The following is a 26,724-nucleotide window of genomic DNA, read 5'->3' on the forward strand; positions in this document are numbered from 1 at the left end:
GAAGTTGTAGGTGAAACTACATATTTTAGTGACAGGCTCCTTTTAACACACTGTTGGCATGGCACTTGAGCACCTGGAGACCATGAAAATGGCAGCAGTTCATGGTATAAATCAACTTAACATAACACAATCAACCTTTTCACAAATACGGGCACTGGATTTATGAGATCTTCTACATCAGTAACCAGCACATGTCACTTTACATACAAACCGAGCATCCATAAATTATATCAAAGGGCACTTTTACATTGAAGCACACATCTGGTACACTGATGCACTGGACTGCACATATGTTTCATTAGCGCCCCCCTGTGTGGGAGAAGTTCTTTAACAATCAGTAACAACCGCACACCATATATGTAAATATGACATGGAGTATGGAATATGGAGATGTGGAGGGATCATTGTGAGGAATTATCATTCGCCTAGGGGATAGAAGCCCTGTTTTAAAAAAATTGCATTAATCAATAAAATGATGTGGGTAATTTCATCTCAGAAAAGGTGACCTGCTAACCAGGCCCCCCTTCCATAAGCTACATGCCAAATTCCTGGTGTACATCTGGGCCTGGCTGAATCAGTAGCCTCATTTGCAGGGCCCTCTCTCCAGCGACACTGTGGGCTTCACTACGAGGTTGGAGGTAGCCTTGCCAGTTTTACTGGCAAGGCTACCTCCGAACTCGCATCCCCAGCCGGACCCGGTAATTGCCCTTTTGCGGGTGCCGGGCCCGGTACATCCCCATTCCCATCGAGCCCCATAGGGCTCGATGGGAATGGGGGGTAGCACCAGTACCGTTAATGACGGTACAGGTTCTACCCTCATGTTCTGCGCGCGGGTGCCGGTATGGCCACCAGGTCAGACCTGGTGGCTGCAAGGGCACCTGCGAGCAGAACTTCTAGTATGGTGGTACGGTAGCAACGGTGCCGGTAGTGATACTAGCACCATTGTTGCCTTACCGCCATACTTATAATGAGGTCCAGAGTCTGTTTAGGTCAAAGGTGCCCTCTTGATGGCTGCATTGACTGCCATGTCACTAAGTGGGGGTGCATTAAGATGTGCACCTCTGGTCCAAAAATGACATAACTATGAGAGCTCATATCCTGGTGGCATGTTAAACTGCAAATATAAGACATACCTGGGTTTGAGATAAGGTTGCTACCATCTCTCATAATTATCCAAGCCACACCAATTTGATATCATACATGTGTGAGCCCAGTGCATGTGTGGAAGGGCTATGTATAGTTCCCCCAGACAGGCTGTCTCTGCTGATATCTCATCAAGACTGTAGCCCTGGGGGTTAACACCCTTTCCAGTGAGCGAACATCCCAGGATGAGTTGGCTTGGGAAACACTGTTCACACACATCCCAAAATGAATAGTCTCACAACAGGGTTCTGCATTCCAAAAGGGAATTTGATGCTATTGATAAGGGACTCTGCATAGTTAGTGTAGACAAGGGGAGCACTACACAGCTGGAGAAATATTCCCCCATCATCTTTATATATCCACCCTTCCTTCAGGTACACTGCAATGTCATTAGCACAAAACTATTTGGGTGTGATTTCAAGGCAAATACCTATCACCTGATTCATGGAACGTTTTCCTATGGGATTGTGCCATTATAAAACACTTCCATGAATCAGGCCCCATGTGTCCTAAGAGCAGGGATTGGGCCTCTTAAAGCAGACTTGATCTTTTTTAATCAACTGTGCACTTTTACCTTTAAAATAGGGGTCACCCACTCTTTCTCTGTTTTTTTTCTCTGGTCTTCAGCCTTGAAGAGCAATTATTTGGACCCTGCTGCTAGAGCAATCCTTTCCAAAGTCCTCCAGTTGTGATGTGATACCCTGCTCCCTAATTATCCCCAGGGAACATTGAGTGTGGTCAGCTGCTGGAGCATGACCTGCACCTCTGCCAAGCCATACTGCTTCCTCACCATGATGGAAGACCCCTGATGTTGTGTGCTAGCCTCCCCCTTGCTTGAGAGCTCACGTAAATGAACTACTCTTGCCCATGAGACCCTGGAATGGGACTCACAGCCCCTGAGAGCAAAGATAGCCAGGATTCCCGCAATATATTTGTTCACCCTCTGCAAACTGTGATTCAAGCGCATTGAACCCGGATCAAATCAACAGGACATTCCAGAGCTGCCATTTACCCTCACAGTCCTTCAAAACACTGAAACGGATGTTCACACCAGGTCACTGCCTCACCATACCAGCTGTAGGGAATCATTGCCTCGGCTCAAACAAAGAAGCATTGCAGCATTTTCAACACTTAAACCGGCATTCTAACCTCTAGTCTTTTCATTACTGATTCTGTCAACAGTTAAATTAACACTGGTACTCTTCTCAAATTGTGACCTTAAAGCACCTCATCGAACTGACTTGCCCTTCGCATCTCACATCAGCTCGACCGCCGTCGAAACTTTTCCACCAAACTGAACCTGGTGACTTCCAAGATATGCATCGCTCAAGCATTGCTTCTACCTGCAGTGAGTTTCTGTTCGACCCTGATTCCACATCTGCTTGTCACCTGGGCTACCGCTACATCCACTTTTGAGCTGAATCAAACCATGTGCATAGCACCTAGAACCCTGGTTTGACATTGTGAAACTTCCAAAGAACAGGAAAGGTACTATTGACTGGTAACTTCCCTACATGGCAATTTGTACCCTAGAGCCTGGCTAGGTCACTTTAATCCCTTTTGCTATTAGAACATATCCTTTCTAAAGAACATTGTGGTTTTTATTGCCTTTCTCCCACGGCCTCATTACCGAGCATGCTGTCTCTTGCCGTTTTTGCATACTATGTGTTCTTTCTACAGGGGTTGGGGTTTGTGGTGTTTTCTATTAATTTTTTATTGCATATGGTCTGTTTAATTAAAGTATATTACAAAGAAGTACACATACAGTTTTTTTTGCAGTTTGCAGATGCCAAATAAGTAATTTTCATTATTTTTGTCTGTCTCTTTGTCTGTTTGTAATTACAACACAAAAACATTTCTGGGCGCACATCAATGGAACAACTACAGCCAATATGCCCTGACTAATGTCTCCAATAAACATTACTTATTACTTTAAGACATCAACCTGTAAATCATATGTCGTACAGTTTGAACAAAAAACTCATGTGTCTTTTAAAAATAATTGTACCAAATCCCAAAATCCATGCGACCGAAGACAGGGACAACAGCTAGTCTATATTTATAAAAGTGAAAATGTGTGCGTTTGTGGCTGAGTTTGTGGCAAAGCATTGTTCCTAATACAGTTCTGCGCTGTTTCACCAGTCTGCACCAAATGTTGCATAATTACCTGTTAGGATCCTGCGGTCAATACTGGCTACATTACATTTGGACATTTCACCCTGTTCCACAGATTTCAGCACAAGTGAAAGTTTGTGGCTTGGCATAGGGCTGTTCCTTAAACAATTCCACACCATTTTCCCAATCTGCACCAAATTTTGCATAGTTATCTGTTAGGACCCTCCAGACATTATTGGCAACATGACATTTGGACACCCCACACCTTTCCCTGGATTTCAGCAAAACTCTGTGGGTTTGTGGCTTGGCAAAGCGTTGTTCCTTATACAATTCCATGCTGTTTCACCAATCTGCACCACATTTTGCATAGTTACATGTTTAGACCCTCTGGACATTACTGGCTACGTAACATTTAGACACCCGACCCCTTTCCCCGAATTTCAGCACCTTCACACATGAGACGGTTGTCTGAAATCGGTGAAACATCAATGTGGTCGTAGAAGGACTGGTCCACAACCCTAAAATGCATGGTTTCTGGGACATTTGGACCACAATGTACTGCAAATAAAACTGCACTATGTCAGTATGAGGTAACAGGTTGGGAGAGAGCACTGTGGGTCCCAGTATGCAGCAGCACACCAACTTTCGCTTCCCTCCAACGTCTGCTCCCGGGTATGGCAGCCGTCAATTCTCAGTGCAGTTTAAGAGATAAGCTAATTGGAACAGTTACCTACAGGATCATTGATTTTCAACAATTGATGAGAGTGTCATGTCTGTCCATAGAACCCGTTCAGAGAACAGGTACTTTTTGCCTTATATGTATATAGAATCTTGATTGGACATTCATTTGTTTTGGACAGTTGTATCTTGCTCTGTATTACTACTGTTTCACATTTACACCCCTCATGGGAATATAGCCTTCCCACGGCCCAATTTACCACAAAAGGCAAATGAGATATATCTCTTAATTGCACCTGTTTTATCTTTATGATTAGGCCGGCTCTTGTTTGGTAGAAGTCTGAGGGCTGAGTAAACACTTCAGCCTCTACCCATACTCCTGTAGGCCAGAAATCAATTTGTCACAGCTATCACAAATATGTAATGTATCCTGGGTGCGCATATGACTCCTTGGTACTGTAGAACAGTAGCCTGGATGTGTACATGACCACAGGCAGGGAACAACAGATGTGGCTCCTGGGTAAGCTGAAAATAGAAAGTTCCTGGATGTTGGGAGTTTGGTAAGAGTGTGTGCCTGGGACGAGGCTTAGCAAGAGTGTGTGTCTGGAAGAGAGTCTGGCAAGCGGGAGTTCTCTGCATGTTTTGCAAGAGGGAGTGCCTAGTGAGGAGTGTTTAACAAGACAAAGTGCTTTGAGGGTGGGGGGTGGCAAAAGGGACCACCTGGGGTGCAGAGGCAAAAAATACATTCCAAATGATATATTAGGACCCCTGCATTATATTAGGACCCCTGCATCATCAAACAAGCTGAGCTGAAACTCACCACCTTAAAATTCTGCCTCAACACTGAAATTGTAATCAAGCACTCACACCACCCCCGCCCAACATCCTGAAAGGTAATGCTGAATATCCACTACTGCCATGGCTCCTGACACATTACCAAACCCACAGGCTACAGAGGAGTGACGTTACAATGTGAACCATATAATATCATGCCTCTCCATTGTGAGGACTTTTGGACTGCTCAAATCTAGGTTCCATTGTCTCCAGTGAATGGATTGAGCCCTCATGTATGCACCACAAATGGGTAGACATTTTATCATTGTGTGTCGCATGATATGCATTCTGTGCATAGGATGCAATGTGCCCAGGCCCACACAATATGGCAATCCTATCTGTCAGCAACAATGATCATGAGGCTAAAATAACAATGCCTCTCCAATGGGGTCTTCTGGAAGGCTGAATCATGAGACACCATTTGGTAAATGCATACTTCTGTCAGTAAGTGTGATGTGCCTCTGAAGCAACTTGGACATTGTAGATGCATCTGTATGTACTGGTACGCCTTCCCCTTCACAAGGGATAGCACTTGTGATTACTGAAGACTGAACACGTAATCACAAGGGTATAGGCCCATATAACGTGTGATGCTACTGATGGCATTAATGGGTGCGGGTTTACGCATGAATCAAATGAACACTGTGGACTAAAACTACCCAAGCAATACATGCATGGGTGCGCCTGTTTCATGCACCTTTTTTTGGAGACAAAGATTAACAAACGGAGTGATTATACCATCTTATCGAGCATATGTCAAGGATGGAGTGGTCGGGTGTACGAAAATATATAAAAGTTTTTATTCAATGTAACACATCATAAAAAACTGACCATGAGGTCATATACAAACTTCAACATAACTAAAACATGTATGACACACATATACAGCATACAACCTAGTATGGTTGTTTCATAATCATTTCTTTTTGACTGCTCTGAATCACTTAGCCACAGGCAGCGTAGAGGTGATGTTAGTAACCAAAGGGTGACTAGTTTCAAAATTCATGTTTTAAATATACAAACAGCCCCCGGATGACAGTGTCAATGGGTAGCTATTTGCGGCACTTTTTCTCTTTGGTGCTCACAATGTCCTTTCCCAAATAAGCCCCCAGAAAAAGAGGACCCCCGCATGTGCTCTTTGAGTATATGCTGTTGTGTGCACCTGACAGACTCCTACCACCATGGGGACATGATTAAGCCAGGTGACGACAAGTCACAGACATCCATGAATATTGCATATGATTTTACAAATGAAAGAGTAATTGAAATATTTACAATGTGAGCCTGGCAGATCCCAAATTGGTGCATCTTACAAGATTGGCGGTGCCGGAAAAAAGCGGGGTGATTCTGTTACCAGTACTTTGTTTGTCAGTAACAAAATTACTGCCACTTTTACAGCACTGCCAAACTACACAATATTTTTTCAAGTGGCGGATCTTCCTACAGTATCATGCTAGAGGTAAATTTGCCACTTTAAGGCCATATATCGACAGAGGGATCATGGCACTGTAATTCCACAGAAATCCCCAGGGAATCCTCTGGACTCCAAAAATGGCGATTTACAGCACCGTACCATCACTAATAATTACTTGGCAAACCCACAGGACCAAGCAGCGGTATGGGTAAGCACATCTAGCGGTAATAATACAGATTTACCACTGAACTTGTAATGACGCTCACGGTATACATAAGCAACCTGGTGCATACAGTTCTCTTGCAAGACAATCCATGCTAACAGCAATAAATATGGGATCACATCTACATCATGATTCAGAAGCAACATTATTCCAACCAAAGCCATGAGTCATTCATGTATCTCCATCCGCCCTCTCCCCCTCCTCAAACATGTGTAAAAACATCCCTTGACTTCCTACCCTCCACAACAATGCCCAAAACACATAATTCCCCAACCCCTACCCTTCCCGAACAATTTCCAAACACACTCTTCCACCATCCCCCAACAATCTCTCAAAAGACCCATCCCCCTTCTCCATCAACACTCTTCTCCATCTCTCACCGTCCTCAGTAATTTTTAAAAACTCCTCCCCGCCCCATCTGCTCCCCAAAATCCCCAAACAAACATGTCATCCCCTTTCCCCTGCACCTACTATCAATGCCCAATCTCACCCCACCACCCCTCCGAACAATCCCCAAACACACCCCTTAATCAATTCCTTCTTTTCTACACTCCCGTTAGCCCCCTTCGGCCCCCTCCTCATCAATCCCTAAATACACCCCTCCCCACACAGACCCCTATAGCTCCTTCCCTTCCCCAGCAATCACCAAACACACCCCTCCTCCCCTCAATCTTCCCAACATTACCCCAAAATCCCCACAACCAATCTGTGTTATTGCTTCATGTGTGTGATTTCGTCAGTGATAGTGTTGTGTCTTGCCTTTCCCTGGTAGTGTAGAGGTGCAGGATAGGAATCTCTACTCTAGCATTGTCCTGAACAGCCAACAACAGCCTCATCAGTTATGTTCAATGAGGTGGAGGGTGTTGGATCACTGACACCATGGGCCGCATGAGGACCCGGGAATGCTCTATCCTCTTCAATATGCCAGACAGAATACAGAAGCCTTGCTGGCTTGGAATAGTAATTCCCTCAGGATATACACTCTTCCATAGAGTTAGGAAAGATGACAGACCATCGTTTGTGCATGGCTTATGATGGCATTACGTATGCCTTGCACTGCTATCAGTCGTTTGTTTGATGTGTCCTCGTGATGCTGAAGCCGTATTTCCATCCCCTGGCGGCCATTGATGATGGCCTAGTGTTGTGTCTTACTGACGTCGTCCAGTAAACCTGGCTGTCGTATAATGGATGCCTGTGCAATATTATGCAATATTATGCTTCCTGCGGCCTCCTGTGTATTATCTGTGTAGGGAAGGATGTCACCCAGGGGCAGGTATCTGCAGACCACACACCTGTATCACCTATGCCTCTACATGTATCATATAATCCTGCACAAGTGAGTGTACCCAGTGGAGCGGCAGTATCATCCCATGACGTTATCACCTGAATCCAGTGTGATGAATTTGAAGGGGTGAATAAGCAAAAGAACATCCTTGTTAAATGCTCGCTTGCAAATGGGGTGTCTTCACTGGGTCGGAGAACATGGCCTTTGTTGGATAGGGAACGAGTCGCCTTTACTGGTTGTGCAGGTGTAGTGGCCTTTGCTGGATAGGGAACGAGTCACCTTTACTGGTTGTGCAGGTGTAGTGGCCTTTGCTGGATAGGGAACGAGTCACCTTTACTGGTTGTGCAGGTGTAGTGGCCTTTGCTGGATAGGGAACGAGTCACCTTTACTGGTTGTGCAGGTGTAGTGGCTTGCTGGATAGGGAACGAGTCGCCTTTACTGGCTGGGAAGGTGGAGTGGCCTTTGCTGGATAGGGAACGAGTCACCTTTACTGGTTGTGCAGGTGTAGTGGCCTTTGCTGGATAGGGAACGAGTCACCTTTACTGGTTGTGCAGGTGTAGTGGCTTGCTGGATAGGGAACGAGTCGCCTTTACTGGCTGGGAAGGTGGAGTGGCCTTTGTTGGATAGTGAACGAGTCGCTTTTACTGGCTCGACAGGTGTAGTGGCCTTTGTTGGATAGTGAACGAGTCGCCTTTACTGGCTGGGCGGGTGGAGTGGCCTTTGTTGGATAGTGAACGAGTCGCTTTTACGAGTACACCTTTTACGAGGCGACTCGTTCACTATCCAACAAAGTTGGTGGTGATTGTGCAAGTGAACGTTGGTTTTGAATGTACTATGTACAGTTTGAAAAAAAAACACCCACATATGCAAAGGTTATGCTTAAATGCACTCCGAGTGGAATGTCTATGCTCACATGTGGGTCCCGAGACTTCCAGGCCTAGAGACTCAAGCTGCACCTTCATGACAATAGCCAATGATGCTGAAACTTGTCTGTGGTTGCTTGTGATCTCATGCAGAAAGGATGTCATCTTGCAGTTCGGGCTTTTGGGGTAGGATTGAGCCTAATTTGCATATCTTCTTTCCTGTTCTGCAATGGCTTGGGAGGCAGGAAAAACATGGTCTGGAGGGTTGCACAGATCAATATATACCTGTAATTATAATAAATTCAACGCCTTCCAGCTGACAAATCCTTCAGGTTTGCTTAATGTATACAATACAACAAAAAAGAGTAGGGAAGTATAGTTTGTGGACAATGTCAGTCATAACATCCAGACGATATCGTTCAAAGTAAGTCGTTACAGGAGTTCAGGAAGTGCATTTTAAGAATGTTCATGTGTTTTCATAAAACAATGCTAATTTAAAATATTCATTAATAATTTAAGGATGTTCTTTTCATTTGTAGGTAGAGGCTGTCTTCTTGGATCAGTATTTTGATGCTATTCCTGCAAATGTCCTGGCTCAGCTATTTTTGAGGCGTGAGACTGCTTTTATAAAACAACATACTAGGTATCATGACATTATATTGTGTGCTGACGCTTTAACAACACCAAAGACTTCAATGGATATACAGCATCATAGCACTGGAACTAATAAAGTCAGTTTTTCAGATCGGCAGACCACATATGAGGAGGTTGTAATTCGTGATCAAGATGTAATTGCAACACATCCTAATGTGGCTACCACCAAATCTAATAATATCAACACAGAAGAGGAGGCAATGATGTTTGATCCCAATGTAATACCTCAGAAGTATAACAATAGTCGCACAGCTGAGGGGGCAGTGATGCTTGATCCTGATTCAATAACTCCAAATTATACAGACAGCAATTCAGATCAGAAGGCAGTGATTCTTGATCCCGAAGCAGTTACTCTAAAATATGACATTGGTCATGAAGATGAGGGGGCATTGATTCTTGATCCCAAAGCAAAAAATCAGAAGTATAACAATGGTGAAACAGATGAGAAGGCAGTCAACGACCCTGATGCAGTATCTCCAAATGATAACAATGGGCACAAAGATGAGGAGGCAGTGATGCTTGATCCTGATGCAATAACTCTTAATTATGACAATGTTCACACTGTAGAGAAGGCAGTGATTTCTGATCCCAACACAATAACTCCAAATTATAACAATTGTCACACAGATGAGGAGGCATCGATTCTTGCCCCCAATAAAATAACTCTGAATTATAACAATGGTCACACAGGAGAGAAGACAGTGATTCTTGATCCTGATTCAATAACTCCAAATCATAACAAAGATAATGCAGTTGAGAAGGCAGTACTCCTTGATCCTGATGCAATCATTCTGAACTATACTAATGGTTACATAGATGAAGAGGCAGTGATTCTTGATCATAATGCAATAACACCAAACTACAACAGAGGTAAAACAAATGAAGAAGCAGTGATTATTGACCCTGCTGCAATAACTCATAGCAATGGGCAAGCAGATGAGGAGGTAATGATACATGATCCTGATACAATAAATCAGAATTACAACAATAGTCACACAGATGAGGAGGTTTTGATCCTTGATCCTGATTCAATAACTCAACATTATAAACATTGCCATGCAGCTGAGGAGACAGCGATTCTTGATCCTGATGCAATAACTACAAATGACAACAAACATGCAGATGAGGACGCAGTGATTCTTGATCCTGATGAAATTACTCCAAATGACAACAACGAACATGCAGATGAGGATGCAGTGATTCTTGATCCTGATGCAATAACTCCAAATGACAACAACGATCATGCAGATGAGGACGCAATGATTCTTGATCCTGATGCAATAACTCCAAATGACAACAACGAACATGCAGATGAGGACGCAGTGATTCTTGATCCTGATGCAATAACTCAAAATGACAACAACGAACATGCAGATGAGGACGCAGTGATTCTTGATCCTGATGCAATAACTCCAAATGACAACAACGAACATGCAGATGAGGACGCAGTGATTCTTGATCCTGATGCAATAACTCCAAATGACAACAACGAACATGCAGATGAGGACGCAGTGATTCTTGATCCTGATGCAATAACTCCAAATGACAACAACGAACATGCAGATGAGGACGCAGTGATTCTTGATCCTGATGCAATAACTCCAAATGACAACAACGAACATGCAGATGAGGACGCAGTGATTCTTGATCCTGATGCAATAACTCCAAATGACAACAACGAACATGCAGATGAGGACGCAGTGATTCTTGATCCTGATGCAATAACTCCAAATGACAACAACGAACATGCAGATGAGGACGAAGTGATTCTTGATCCTGATGCAATAACTCCAAATGACAACAACGAACATGCAGATGAGGACGCAGTGATTCTTGATCCTGATGCAATAACTCCAAATGACAACAACAAACATGCAGATGAGGACGCAGTGATTCTTGATCCCGATGCAATATCTCCAAATGATAACAATGCTCACAGAGATGAGGAGGCAGTGATTCTTGCTCCAGGTGCAATAACTCTGCATTTTAACAGTGACTACAATGATAAGGGTACACTGATTCCTGACCCCAAAGCAATAACTAAGAATTATGACAATGTTCACACAGATGAGAAGGCAGTGATTCTTGATCCTGTTTCAATAACTCCACAATTTAACAATGGACACACAGCTGAGGAAGCAGTGATTCTTGATCCTGATGCAATAACTCCAAATGACAACAACGAACATGCAGATGAGGACGCAGTGATTCTTGATCCTGATGCAATAACTCCAAATGACAACAACAAACATGCAGATGAGGACGCAGTGATTCTTGATCCTGATGCAATAACTCCAAATGACAACAACGAACATGCAGATGAGGACGCAGTGATTCTTGATCCTGATGCAATAACTCCAAATGACAACAACGAACATGCAGATGAGGACGCAGTGATTCTTGATCCTGATGCAATAACTCCAAATGACAACAACGAACATGCAGATGAGGACGCAGTGATTCTTGATCCTGATGCAATAACTCCAAATGACAACAACGAACATGCAGATGAGGACGCAGTGATTCTTGATCGTGATGCAATAACTCCAAATGACAACAACGAACATGCAGATGAGGACGCAGTGATTCTTGATCCTGATGCAATAACTCCAAATGACAACAACGAACATGCAGATGAGGACGCAGTGATTCTTGATCCTGATGCAATAACTCCAAATGACAACAACGAACATGCAGATGAGGACGCAGTGATTCTTGATCCCGATGCAATATCTCCAAATGATAACAATGCTCACCGAGATGAGGAGGCAGTGATTCTTGCTCCAGGTGCAATAACTCTGCATTTTAACAGTGACTACAATGATAAGGGTACACCGATTCCTGACCCCAAAGCAATAACTAAGAATTATGACAATATTCACACAGATGAGAAGGCAGTGATTCTTGATCCTGTTTCAATAACTCCACATTTTAGCAATGGACACACAGCTGAGGAGGCAGTGATTCTTGATCCTGATGCAATAACTCCAAATTATAACAACAAACATGCAGATGAGGATGCTGTGATTCTTGATCCTGATGCAATAACTCCAAATTATAACAGTGATACCATATATGAGGAGGTAGTGAATCTTGATCCCACTCCAATATCTCACTATTATAACAATGGTCACACAGATGAGGAGGCAGTGATTCTTGATCCTGATGCAATAATTCCAGATTACAACTATCATACACAGGGGAGCAGGCAGTGATTAATGATCCTGATGCAATAACTCAGAATTATATGAATGGTTACACTGAGGAGGAGGCAGCAATTCTTGATACCAATGCAATTATTCCTAATTATAACAGTGGCCAAAAAGATGAGGAGCCAGGGATTATTACCTCCAATGGATTAACTCTGCATTATAACAATGGTCACACAGGTGAGAAGGCACTGATTCTTGATCCCTATTCAATAACTCCAAATGATAACCATGAACATGCAGATGAGGATGCAGCGATTCTTGATCCCGATGCAATATCTCCAAATGATAACAATGCTCACAGAGATGAGGATGCAGTGATTCTTGATCCCGATGCAATATCTCCAAATGATAACAATGCTCACAGAGATGAGGAGGCAGTGATTCATGCTCCATGTGCAATAACTCCACATTTTAACAGTGACTACAATGATAAGGGTACACCGATTCCTGATCCCAAAGCAATAACTAAGAATTATGACAATGTTCACACAGATGAGAAGGCAGTGATTCTTGATCCTGATTCAAAAACACCACATTATAACAACGAACATGCAGATGAGGAGGCAGTGATTCTTGTTCCTGATGCAATAACTCTGAATTATAACAATAGTCATAAGGATGAGGAGGCAGTTATTCTTGATCCTGATGCAATAACTCCAAAGTGTAACAGTGATACCATATATGAGGAGGTAGTGAATCTTGATCCCACTCCAATATCTCACTATTATAACAATGGTCACACAGATGAGGAGGCAGTGATTCTTGATCCTGATGCAATAATTCCAGATTACAACTATCATACACAGGGGAGCAGGCAGTGATTAATGATCCTGATGCAATAACTCAGAATTATATGAATGGTTACACTGAGGAGGCAGCGATTCTTGATACCAATGCAATTATTCCTAATTATAACAGTGGCCAAAAAGATGAGGAGCCAGGGATTATTACCTCCAATGGATTAACTCTGCATTATAACAATGGTCACACAGGTGTGAAGGCACTGATTCTTGATCCTGATTCAATAGCTCCACATTTTAACAATGGACACACAGCTGAGGGGCCAATGAATATTGATCCTGATGCAATAGCTCCAAATTATAATCATAGGCATGCAGATGAGGAGGCAGTGATTCTTAATCCTAATGCCATGACTCCAAATTATAACAGTGATAACTCAGATGAGGAGATAGTGAATCTTGATCCCGGTTCAATATCTCAAAATTACAACAATGGTCACACCGATGAGGAGGTGGTGATTCTTGATCTCGATGCAAACACTCAAAATGATAACAATCATAAACAGATGAGCAGCAGTCTATGCAGAAACTGGTCCATTAACTTAGAATTATAACAATTGTCACACGGATGAGGAGGCAGTGATTGTGGATCCTGATACAAAAGCACCAATGCTGAACTCATCGGAAGTGCTGAATGAAAGTTCAACAGCAGTCGCCAAGCTTTAATAATGTAGTTTCAAAACACATGCGCATAACAAAAACATGTTGTCCTGATGAAGGCCGATTTATTGAAGTGAGCAGCGTTGTATTCCGCACCAAAGGCCAAAACACATTTTGTGAGTGTTTCTTTTCATTTTTATCTGAATACAGAAAATTGGACTGTTTCCACATGATTTCTCTTTGTTAAATAAGACCACGTAATCAAATGTGGTACTGTTGTGATGAAATCAAATTTGCACTATTTAGATATTTGAGATATATTTTGCTTATTCCAATGTATGTGTAGATTTAAATGTTTTTAAAGATTGTTTATATGAATAAAGATTATTTTAGTAATGTCTAGATGGTGTATGCCCAAATGAATTACCTGATCAATGTAATAGATTTCACTATTAATTCGAGGTGAAGTGTTTGAAGGCCAATTTTGTCCCCAATGAAACTACTTTCCACCCTCTGACATTGTTTTCTTCTGTGTCCTTAATGATCCTTGATATACATTCATGCATGGTAAGCATCAAATCATGTTGTCATAGATGCAGTGGCAGTGATCCTTGTCCCTAGTGTAGTAGCTGTGGATATATTGTGGATGCCAAGGAGCCTTGTGAAGGAATGGATCCAATTATGCCTGGATATGTTTGCTTTGATGCAGCAGCAGGTAGAAACATCAATGCAGAACATCTAAACAAACTTGTATTTAAGACTGTCATCATTCTTAAAGTTGACATTGTAAGTAATACTAAGCAACGCTTTTAATCCTGTGGGAGAGTGAGAGTGTGGACATTCTTAACCCTGAGGCACTATTCATAATCAACAACATATGAAGGAAAGCGGAATACAAAGTTGTCACTTTATTAACGATGGTTATTCATTGAGTCGCCGCCTTAAACATGACGTAATAGTCCTGCCCTAAAAGGTAAAGATAATATTTTCTGGAGCACTAATGCTTGTCTTACAAGTCATTTGCATACCCAAATGCATTGCTCAGTGGCTCTGAATTGGAAGTGAACTTTTAGGAATGGCTAATGGTTAGCGCTGTGGCATGTGCAAGTTTTTATTTGAATCAGCCTATTATACTGCCACATTTCAGGTAGAGGATTTGTAAATGCATTGTATGTACATGCACCATATCATCGATTCATAGTTGCAATTATTCCTATTCATATTCATATTGTGATATGCATGTGCACTCTTTTTAGAGATGTCTTTGGTGGGAAGACTGTGAATCGGTGGAAAGCGGAGCCAAGGGTGTTTTTGCTGAAATCTCTCCTAATGTTCTGGTTCATAAACTAAGTTGATCTACCTTCCAGAATTAAGGAGATTGATTTTTCATTTGAATGTGTAGACTGAATTTAGTGAAATGCATAACATAATTGTATCCCAGTTTCACACATGTGTGCACCATTTTTCTTGTGCTAATCACGACATTTCTAGCCCTAGGGATAACGAGACATGTCTTTTTAATAAGAGTTTATTCACATTCATGCATTTAACGTGAGTACAATCTTGTCAAATATTCTAAGGTTAATGGTCAACGTTCCAATCCGTTACTAATTGTATACTCTAATGTGAATATTTGGCAATCAGGCCTAAGAATCATTAACACCATGACTGCCTTGGAACACATAAATATATTAGTTAAGACAGAATTAAAATGGTGCACGTTATTGAAGCAAAAACAAGCAAATTTGGCAGATGTGGGAAGTGATGACCATTCGTCACCGCTGTATATGTCCCCCAGGATGCCATTTGTGATCTCATTGTTGATCCTGCAGTAAGCATGCCCCAACATGTGTTTACTCTTGGAAAAGCTGGCCATCTCCCAGCTCAATCTCCACACTGAATCTGTTGGCTGTCTTCATGATCATCAGTCTGGCTTCAGAGATGCCAGAAGCACGGAAACTGCTCTACTGAACATCCATGAAGACCTGCTCTCCAGCCTTGATACCAACACCCCCTGTGTCCTCATCTTACTTGATCTCTCTTCTGCATTTGATACGATCAACCATGCCATCCTGCTCAACTGTCTCTGTGATAACCTGGGGATCACCGATCAGTCCCTGGCGTGGCTCACTTCTTTCCTCTCTGATCGACCCTACCAGGTTCAACTAGGGTCTCTATCACTACCTGTGGCGTTCCTTAGGGGTCAAACCTCTCTCCCTGGCTGTTCAACTAATACCTGGCACTTCTTGTCCCACCGCATTGCTGTGCTCTGCCCCAACTTCCAGTGCTATCAGGATGACTCTCAGCTCATTTTCAGGCTACCCTCAGCCACCTCTTCTCCCTCTCTCATCTCTGACTGTCTGTCCGCCATCCAGGAGTGGTGTTCCACCAATGATCTCTGCCTTAATGCCAGTAAGACCGAGATTCTCCTAATCGGCACACCCGCTCCCTCTTTTCCTGTCACTCTCTGTCTGGCCCCTCTTGGCCCTCTTGCTGCTCCCACCTGTGAGGCTATAAGCCTCGGGGTCACCTTTGACTCCACAATCTCCTTCTCTCCTCACATCTCTGACATCTCTAAGAAGCCGCACTACCAGCTGCACCTCCTCAGAGGTATTCTTCCTTTCCTCTCCTTCCCCCTGAAGTTGACTTTCTCCAGAGCTCTGGTTCTCTCTAGGCAAAGCCCCTCACTGCCCCACATCTACAAGGGACCACCCATGTTCATCTGGCACAGATGCAACATCCATTACACACATGGAGCATGTGCAGATGTCCCCCATCAAACATCACAGTAAAAATGTGACACACGCAGTGAGGTACCAACCCATATGACAGCCATAGGACAAATGCACTTGGAAAACATGGAAGAAGTACATTTCCACATGGACAAAGAGACTGCAAGAAGTGTGGTAAGGAGAGCATCAAAACATATATTCAAAATATATACACTAAAATAAGAGGAAGGGTAACAATGTCCATGGATAAAAACTAAAGTCCAAAATGAAACCTAACACTATCAAACTATTTACACTGGCAGTAGGCTAGTCTGATGGGATGTCAGCTAAGGCTTCAACCAGGGCCGATTCTCTGCTCAATTCCTTAGCCTGTAGGTGGTCTTCCGTTCTTTCGTGGAGGGTTTGCAGGGTCTCCATCATGTGCATCTCTGCCACTGCCCCCACAAGAATCCCTTTGGAAGTGAAGGCAAGCGTCCCCAACCAGCACGATCCTCCCCGCAATGAGAGACAATGAAGGACTCTCCCAGAATGGGAATAAGGCCAAGTCAGAGTGCGGGTGAGCGTAAATGGGAGTTTATCAATCAAAATAGGGCATGCAAAGAACTCTGCAAACTCCGAGAGCGCTCTGTCTGACAATAGCAAAGACAGGCGTATATATTTACAAAACACGTCATCAGAACCTACATACTATAAGGGGCACAAGTTCAATGGGATTGGGTGACGATGACTAGCTATAGGTGCTGCTGCGATGTGGTTGGCCTTGGCTGGAGGACGTCACTGGTCAGCCTCGTGGGTTGGGCTGGGCCTGGCATGGCAGCCGAGTTCATCCGGGCGGTGTTGTTGTGCCATTGTGGCCAGTGTCAGAGATGAATGTCTTTTCCTGACTTATTTGCCCTATGCCATGCACACCGCAGTCATTCAGTCATTGCAATGTTATCGCTTTTAGTAAATCTATCAATAGGTTATTCTACAGGTTAATGCAACACAGGAGGAATGCACCTTGTGAGGGGTCTGATGGTGATTCATCAGTGCATGGTTACCAGTGTCCTGTTTGACCGGTACCATAGGTTGTGGGGCTAAGTCTCTGTGCATGGGACGGGCGGTACATGTCTTTCTGTCTCGTTAGAAGTCATTATGAATGGGCCGCTGTATGTTGCCTCAGTATTGCGTGTCTCCATTGCACAGGGTCATAAGTCTAAGGTGATCCAGTGGGTTGTGGGGTTTACAAGGGGGCGTCTTTGGATCTGTGTATTCAAGCGGAGGTTTACTGCTGGGTTGTAAATAATGCAGGTGGCAGGCCGTGGGCTTGGGTGCTGCAGAGGGGACTACAAATCTTTGAAGCGGCTCCAGCCTAGTTGGGGGAGGTGGAGCAGCGCGGCGCAGGCCTCAGCTCTCTGGTAAGGCAGACTTCGCAGGGTGGGAGGGGAAACGGCCTTGCACATATTCACACTTTAGGTGAGAACATTATAAACAACTGAACACTCTTATAAGGTTCATTTGGATCACTTGAAAACATACATTTCTGCTTCACTAAATGTTTCTCGGATATAGTCAATCTGAGCACCTTATGAGTACATTATATTTTAACAACTACAGCATTTAGTTATATGCATATACATTTGTATTTAAGTGAGGTAGACCCGCCACCGTGCGTGGCGGTAATGACATATAAGGGTTTAGACATATACACATGACTGGCGCATTCGTACACATCTTTCATACGAGCCTCATGTATAACTACATTTGTCCTCCCTTATACTCTAGCAGCGATGGTTCAGTTATGGCGTGGGACCACAGGGTGTACGTTTTTCAATAATACATAGAAAGAATAATCGGCCAGCATGCTTTTTATCACTCGCACACGCCTGCAGGGGTGTGCGTCCTTCATTGCTGGTGTCATGTAGACATGCGTTTTGCAATAATTACGCATTTTTACAGACTTCTTTAGTAGTAATGGTTTTGTGGAGAGAATATGCGTATTACACGTGGTTCTTGGCATTCGTATTTGGGTACTTTTCTGCTTTTCATCGGATGACCATTTTACAGTTCTCCCCATCGCCCAGGCCTCGCTGACCGGGTCATGCTGGGAGCAATGATACACTGCGGAAGGTGAAATGTTACAGTGTTGGTATCTTATGCTAGCTTATGTCCTTCTTGTTCATGGGAACGGGCTCACAGCGGATCTGCCAGGGTGCTGCGGCAGCAGGGATAATTGAAACTCTCCAAGGGTGGGGGCCGCGCTACAGTGCGCTGAGCTCACACCATCTTTGTCAGACAAAATGGTTTCTAAGGCCTTAGCTAAATTCAATTTGTGTGGGCAATGTCTTCAACAGGTGAACCATCCACCACCTGGGCCCCGGTGGTAAGGAGGGGACGCCCGATGAGCCATGGCCCTCACCTGGGGTGGAGATGTGGGCAAGGGGGGAGGTCTTTTGGACCTGTCCTCCCCTACATTTCCCCCCTTTCATTACTTAAGTAACGAATACTTTAAATCCTCTAGTCTCCTGCATTCTGCTTCGTCCATCATTGCCTCATCCCATGCAGGTGTGCCTTTTATGGGCATCCATGCTCTGCACACCCCCCGTAAGCTCTCCCCTCTTCTGGCATACTCATCGGGGGTACAAGTCAGGTATATACATCCGCCATCTCCCGCCAAGTCTACCCATACCTCCTGGTACCATTCTTGTACACGGGACTCTCTAATGGTGGTGTGCCACGCTTTGTCTATGATGTCCTTGTCGTGATAAATAGGCACTAGCTGAAATGTTGGTGTGTCATCTGTTCCTGTTTGTACCTGCACTTCCTGCATGGTTTGCATCGTACCACGGGTGTTGCCCATTGTCACCATCATCATTGCACCATTAGGTACTGCGTTAGCACAACATCGAAGACCCACCTGGCACAGGCAAAAAATAAAGAGGAGAAACACCACAGCTGGCATCAAAAATTTCATAGTCATTCCCAGCCATGAAGGAACCCAGGAGAAGATATTGTCGAACCACGTGCTCTCTTCTGCTCCACCTTCCATTTTCATCCTTTCTCCTAGGTTGTGTACTGCTTCAATCACATGGGACAGGGAGCCGTTTTCTGCGTCTTCGGAAGGTACGAAAGTGCAGCAGGCACTTCCAATTTTTCGGCAGACACCTCCGTCCATCGCCGTCAATAGGTCCAAGACATATCTGTTTTGCATGGTCATCAGCCGTAGAGCTCTTAATTCCACTTTTATGACATTAAACCCTTCTTCAGTGTCATTCGCCAACTGGATCAGTTCCCAACGTGTTATCTGGAGCCATTTTGCATTTGCTCTGGCCTGGATGCCTGAGATGAGCGAGGCAAAGAATGTTTCTGCCGAGCTGAATAGTCGGTATCTGTCTGGGATCTGTGCCAGCAACTCCGATGATGCCTTTGATATGTAATTTGATGTTCTTCTGTTTCGGGACAGCACCTCTTCCTTGCTCCCGGATGATAAGACATACATCTGTGACTCTGCAGTCGGTTGGGCCCCGCTCTGTCGGGTGTTTTTTTGTGTTCTTTTGCTCCCATCAATGTGGCTTTCTGGTATAAGCATTAGGGCTGAGTGCAGAGTGGCCATTGAGCAGCTGCCACTCCAGGATTGGGGGAGGTGCAGGTATGCCTGGTTTCCGCATACCCAATACGTGTCCATCAGGGCCGCCGTTCCTTTTCTCAGATCTGGGATAGTGAGGGTCTTGTTGCAGTTCTTGTTTGTCCCCATAGGGGTTTTTCCCTCTCCTTTGAAACATAGTTCATAGTCTATTTCGTTCTGCAGTTTGAAGGGTTTTTCAATGGCTGTTACCCAAGTTAGTTTTGAAATGTGTTCCTTCCATACTGGTGTGCACGTTTCTTCTATCCATTGCAATTTCTCTGGTGCCACACCCCTCAGCGCTTCGCCTTTGCACAGTACTTCTTCGTCTTTCCACTTGTTTTCCGAAAAAAGTGTTCCTTGTATGACAAAAAATGGTTCTTCCAGACATATCACTCCTACTGTCTTTGGGTAGCACGTTTTCTCGTTCTGCAGCATTCTAAAAGTAACATCATGTGCCTGGAAGGTGTTCTTAATACTGCACAACGTGAGATGAAGGAGACACTGGGCAACTACAATAGGCAACTCTTTGGGTAACAATACCTTGGGGGTGCCTGACGCATGGGGAATGAGAGAGCAGACATAACAGCTCTCGTTTGTTGTTTGTTTAGCTGTTGCACTCATATCCGCATACCATTTATTAGTCTGGTGGGGGTGTCGTGGATCTTCCATCTTATCCAGTCCTAACCCATAGTACTCATCATACTTCCTTCTTTCCACTCCCCTTTTCCTCCAGTGATTTCTTTTCCTAATGTACTTCCCGGCTTCATAGGTGTTAGACACAGTAGACCCCCCTTTCTCCTTCCCGCCCCCCTTCACCCAGTCATTATATAGTTTTTCATGTGTTGCTTTCATTCTTTCATTTTCTGCCATTCTGTTATTCGATGACGTCTTTATGGCAATGGGGGCGGGTAGGCTGGTAGGGGTGTTATACAACCAGGATATGGCGGAGGGGTTTCGATCGTTTAGGCTGTGAGCATTGTAATTAGATATCTTTGGCGGGGACACTGTGTTATTTTTCATTGCACCCTGTGGCCCTCCATTGTGTGAAATGAGAGCATTGGATGGTGTAGTATAATACCCCCATACAAGTTTAGGTCCGTCCCATACCAAAAAATCACCTTCTTTAACATTTACAGTTGCATTATTTACAATAGTGCTGTTAGTCCCTCCCCCCTCGTTCATCTCTATAGAGATGAACGCTATAAACCAGTATGTAACTAGGCCAGACAGTAGTGTAAAAAACAATGCAATACACACGGATAGTCCACATTCATACGAATATCTGCATTTCTCAATTAACCATTCTCTAATTCTAGTAAATTTATCCGTTGCAGGCTGCCCGTTAGATGCCATGGTAGTTCCTGTTCGAGATATAAAAGTGCATTAAGTGCATGAATGTAAACGTTTTGCTGGCACTACTAGTGCCAGTTATATATTGACGGGGGATGGAAGCGGGTAGGGTTGCAGGGAAGGGTATTCACAGACAGGGGTGTAAACATTTCACAATTCTATCATATTATCTCTTATATATATATATACGTTCACAAGTAAAAAAGGAAACACACCCCCTTTTTTTTTTTTTTTCCAGTCATTTGAATCACTGTCATTCACGCACATAAGTTCATAATTCAGACATTTTGCTCAATCGTGCTGTTTGCTGTTGTCTGTTCCTCCTCATCCACCTCTCCCTGCACACCACTGTATGCCCTTCGTACGTCGGTCAAATGCACCCAGTACCTCAGGCCCTTCACTTTAACTGCTGTGGGTCTGCAAAACACTACTTCGTATGGGCCATGGAATCGTGGAGCATTCCACCGACGCACAAAGCTCCTGACATAAATGACTTCACCCGGCATCAGCTGTAACTGTGGCTCAGGCTCCGCAACAGACCCTGTTGCGTTTCCTTCTTCTCGCGTGAATGGTGGAGAGAGCTGCTTTGATATTGCGCACGCTGCCCTTGTTAGTTTCTTCAAATAGTCTGTGAACTCGTCTCCCAATATCGCAGCGCTCCTGTGTGCATCTGAGTGTTCGCGCAGTGGGGAGTGTGCTGTGTGCTTTCGTCGCCCAGTCACGATCTCGTGCGGGGACAAGTGGTGGTCTTTGCTTGGCTGATTTCTTAGTTCAAATAGCGCAAGGGGCAAACAGTAAATCCAGTTCTTTTTCAATGAAAAGCATAGTTTTGATAACCTGCCTTTTAACAGTCCGTTCATCTTTTCCACTATGCCATTACTTTGAGGGTGATAAATCGAGCACAATTTATGCTTTATTCCCAATAACGCAGTAACTTCTTTGAAAAGCTCATTTACAAAGTGAGTGCCGTTATCTGAGCGAATCACGTCGCAGATTCCCCAGCGCGGAAACACTTCCCTCACTAGGAATTTCGCAGCGCTTTTGGCGTCAGGTCGTGCGCATGGGCCTGCTTCTACCCACCTTGAGAATGGGCATACAACTACGATCATGTAGCGTGCCCCATTGCACCTTTCTCCCATGTCCGCGTAGTCAATATGTAGCTCTCTGAATGGCCCAATGGGTTTTGGAATTGTTCCCCGTATCGTGCGTAATGTCATTCCTGAATTGTATATCTGACATGTTGTGCATTCCATTGTTAGTCGAGATATGTGCTCCTGAAGACAGGGCACGAACCATTCTTCCTGTATCTCTGCTGCAATGTGTTGTTTCGTATTGTGTGCAGGGAAGTGTAATTGTTGAAATGCGATTTCCAACAATTTTACTGGCATTACCACTTTTCCTGAGTTGTTTTGTCGCCACAATAAATCTGTTGCCGATTTGCTGAACCCTCGTTTTGTCCACATTAATTTTTCATCGGCACTAGCCCCTTCCTGTAAATCTAGTATTTGTGATATAGGCATCATATTGTACCCTTCTGGGGGCTCTTCGCTTGTTTTGTGCTGCAACATGTACTCACCTGCCTCATATTTCTGAAAGTATGAGGCTTCCTTGGCGGCAGCGTCCACTGCCGCGTTTCCCAAAGACACAACGTCTGTGTTGGATGTATGGGCTTGGCACTTCACTATTGCTACCGCTGTAGGGTTTTGTAGGGCCTCTATCAACTCTTTTAGCAGTTCGGCATGCTGCACTGGAGTTCCATCTGCTCGTTGAAACCCCCTTCGCCCCCATCTTGCCAACCCCCCATGTACTGTTGTCGTCATGTAAGCTGAGTCTGTGTATATCGTCACTGCACAACCCTTTGCTGCATGTAGTGCTTCTATGAGTGCAATCAGTTCTGCTGCTTGTGCGGAGTAATGGGATGGGAGGCGGTACTGCACTAGTGTCTCATACTCACCGTCTTCTAATCTCACCACTGCCATACCCACATGTTTCTCTCCCGTGTCCATGTCAATTGATGCTGACCCATCTACGAAGTACACTTCCCCTTCACTCAGAGCATTCTCACACACCACTGTGTCTTCCCCTCTTTCTCCTCTGTGTGTTGCACAATCGTGTTCCTGCACGTCTTCTAGGGTGCATGCTTCTGTAATGAATGTTGCTGGGTTTACTGTCTTGCATCTCACCACATGAATGTTGGCACTGGACAATATTATCTCATAAGCGGTTGCCCGCTGTGTTGTCAGTGTGCTTTTTGACCTCTCAAGTATTGCAAACAGAGAATGTTCCACAAACAATGTCACAGGGCATCCCATTACTATTGTGGCACTTTTCTCAATTGCGAACGCGGCTGCAGCGAGTGATTGCTCGCACGCGAAATGTCCTTGCATCACAGCATCTAAAGTGCCACTATAGTAAGCCAAAGGCTTGTGTCCTAAAGATGTTTTCTGTGCCAATACAGCTGTCATTAGCGTTCCTTTGCAGTGTGAGAATAGGTAAAATTCCTGTCCATAATCAGGATTTGCGAGTACTGGAGCGCTTGAAATTAAATCTTTTAATGCTTTAAAGGAGGCGCTCATCTCCTTTGTCCATTCTAGTTTTTTGTTCTCCTGTTGGGCCTCCTTGAGTGCTTGTAGCAGGGGTCTGGTGTATGCCGCATAATCTAATATCCATGCTCGGCAGTAGTTGCACATCCCCAGGAATTTTTGCATGTCTTTTACTGTTGTGGGTTCTCCTACTGCTCTTATTGCTTCTACTCTATCGGGGATTATTCTTTTCCCATCTCTTGATATCAACTGCCCCAGGTATAGAACCTCCGTCAGGCAGTACTGTAGCTTTCCCTTGTCCACTTTGTACCCCTTATTGGCCAATAGAGTCAGGAGTATTATTGAATCTTTTCTGCACCTCTCTTCGTCTTGTGCACAGACGAGTAAATCATCTACGTACTGAATTATGGTACACTCAACTGCTAGGTTTCCTAGGTCTTCATGCAAGATGCGGTTGAATATGCTCGGGCTCTCGCAGTATCCCTGTGGTAATCTGCAATGTTCATATCTCTTTCCCCCTAGTGTGAATGCCGTCAAATATCGGCTTTCTTCAGCCAGGGGGATAGAGAAAAATGCGTTTTTCAAGTCAACCACCGTGAAATGTGATGCCTGTTTTGGGATGCTACTAAGTATTGATGCAGGGTTCGGGACCAAGGGGAACTCTTTCTGAATGACATCATTTAAGGGGCGTAAATCTTGTATCATCCTCCAAGACCCTCCTTTTGCTTTCTTGATCGGGTAAATGCATGTGTTACATGGTGAATTTGACGGCACTATGATCCCTTGCTCTAATAGTGCATTTATTGTCTCTTTTATCCCTTCTTCAGCCTCACGGGACAATGGATACTGTTTCACTCGGGGTACAATTGCTCCCTGTTTTAGTTTAATTATCACAGGTTGTACTCCATGCAACAGTCCTACATCATGGGGGCCTGTCGTCCACAAATTATTTGGTACGAGCCTCATGTCATCATCGAAAAATGACGGCGGTACTCCTACTACTGCCATCAGTTGGACTGGAATTTCCCTGGCCTGAATCAAAATGTCACAGGGCATCGCTATTTCCATTACTACTTCACCATCCCCCTCTGCATCTGAGAAGAGATCTTCATTTGTTAAGTCTCTCAGGGCTATGTTGGCGTTTGTACATAATACGGTTCGCCACTCACACCCTTCACTATCTATTCCAATCACAGAAATTCTTTTTGCTGATATCTGTACCGCATGCAAATCTAATGATACCACTGATCCTGGCGCTGTGTCAGGGCACACTATTGGGCGGAAGAGGAATTCTGCTGGAATCCTCCAATCCATCCTTCTCAGCTCTGGAACTATGAGTGCCAGTGTCTTTAGCCCCTCAATGAACATTTCCTCGTTTGCCGGCAAACCTCGTACTTCTTGTGTGGTCGTGTGCGCCTGCACTACTAACATTACGCGTAGTGGGCATATTCCGGGTGTCGAGCACACTATGCCTCTCTCAGTGAATGATATGGTCATGTTGAGTTTACTTAGGAGATCCCTCCCTGATAAATTTATTGGTGAGTGTTCGTAATACAGTAAGGGTGTCTTTACCGTTTTACCCCCCACTGTCACATCCAATGCTTCTGTGTAAGGAACTTCAATTACAGCCCCAGAGAACCCCTGCGTCTCTAACTTCCTGTTAGATAACGGGAACCGGCCTTCTCTAATGCATGATTTCTCCGCTCCCGAATCCACCATGAATATGAACTGCTTGTCTCCTATCTGCGCCCCTACCAATGGTTCCTCTGATGCATTGTAGGTGGTAGATAGTACTGGACACGCAAGTGTTCTCTGTGGGCTGTCCTATGCTGGGTGTCTCATTTCCACCCCTTGATTAAAGACGCTCCCTGAAACCACTGACACGCCACTATAGGGGGCTGGTGCGGGGGCCCCGTTTGCTGCTGTGGCAAAAGGGTTACCTGGCGTGTACTGCATATTGTCATTGTTTGGTGTGTGATTCTGTATTCTATACTGATATCCCTGTTGTTGCTCATTATGCCCCTGGCCTGGGTATCTTTGTTGTTGTTGTTGTTGTCCCATTGGGAGACCATATGGGCTCCCCGGATGGGGATGGCCATAATGTTCTGCCTCTTGGAACCCATTGTTGGGTCTGCTTCTGCACTCCCTAGAGTAGTGTCCCCATCTTCCGCAATTCCAACAGCTCCCTTGCGCGCCTCTAGGTCCCTGCCATCCATTTCCTCCCATTCCCCCATACCCCGGTCCGCCTCCCCTTCGGCCCCTGTACCCACCTCGTCCCCCTCGAGGGGTCCCCTCTTGCCACTGCGGACCTCCGCCTTGCTCCTGCTCGTTCCACTGCCGCTGTCCTGTTCCAGCCCAATTAGTTGCCATCCTTCCTTGTATTGCTATCAGCCCCTCCTCCTCTTCATCTCCCTCCCTGCTGTGTGGGAGCGCGGCTACTGCTGCTGCGACCTTCACCAACTTTGTCTGTACTAGTCTCGCTTCGTCTGCCAATCTTTTCTGCGCCACCTCTTTCTCCCTCTCCTTAATCCTCTTACAGTGGTGTACTATTATGCCCTGAATTTCAGGCCACCCTTTTGCTTCAATACCTGCTATCTTGTCGAGCGCCTTTTGCACCTCTTTTGGGAGCCCCCTTTTTATAATGAAGTAAAATAAAGATGTCGATTGATACCAG

The 26,724-nt window shown here is 44.6% G+C and overlaps 1 protein-coding gene across 2 annotated transcripts in view; it reads left to right on the forward strand.

Moving 5' to 3' along the window:
• The window catches only part of LOC138511377 (uncharacterized), a 333,915-nt gene extending 319,694 nt beyond the window's left edge, over window positions 1-14,221 (forward strand). For both annotated transcript variants that reach the window (XM_069627001.1, XM_069627000.1), the window contains one exon: window positions 9,095-14,221. In XM_069627001.1, coding sequence (XP_069483102.1) covers window positions 9,095-12,424 — 3,330 coding nt within the window. In that variant the 3' untranslated portion in view covers window positions 12,425-14,221. The remainder of the gene's footprint in view (window positions 1-9,094) is intronic.
• Window positions 14,222-26,724: the final 12,503 nt, after the last annotated feature.

Source organism: Ambystoma mexicanum, chromosome 6p, assembly GCF_040938575.1.
Source record: "Ambystoma mexicanum isolate Mex_15411 chromosome 6p, UKY_AmexF1_1, whole genome shotgun sequence".
Classification (NCBI taxonomy): domain Eukaryota; kingdom Metazoa; phylum Chordata; class Amphibia; order Caudata; family Ambystomatidae; genus Ambystoma; species Ambystoma mexicanum.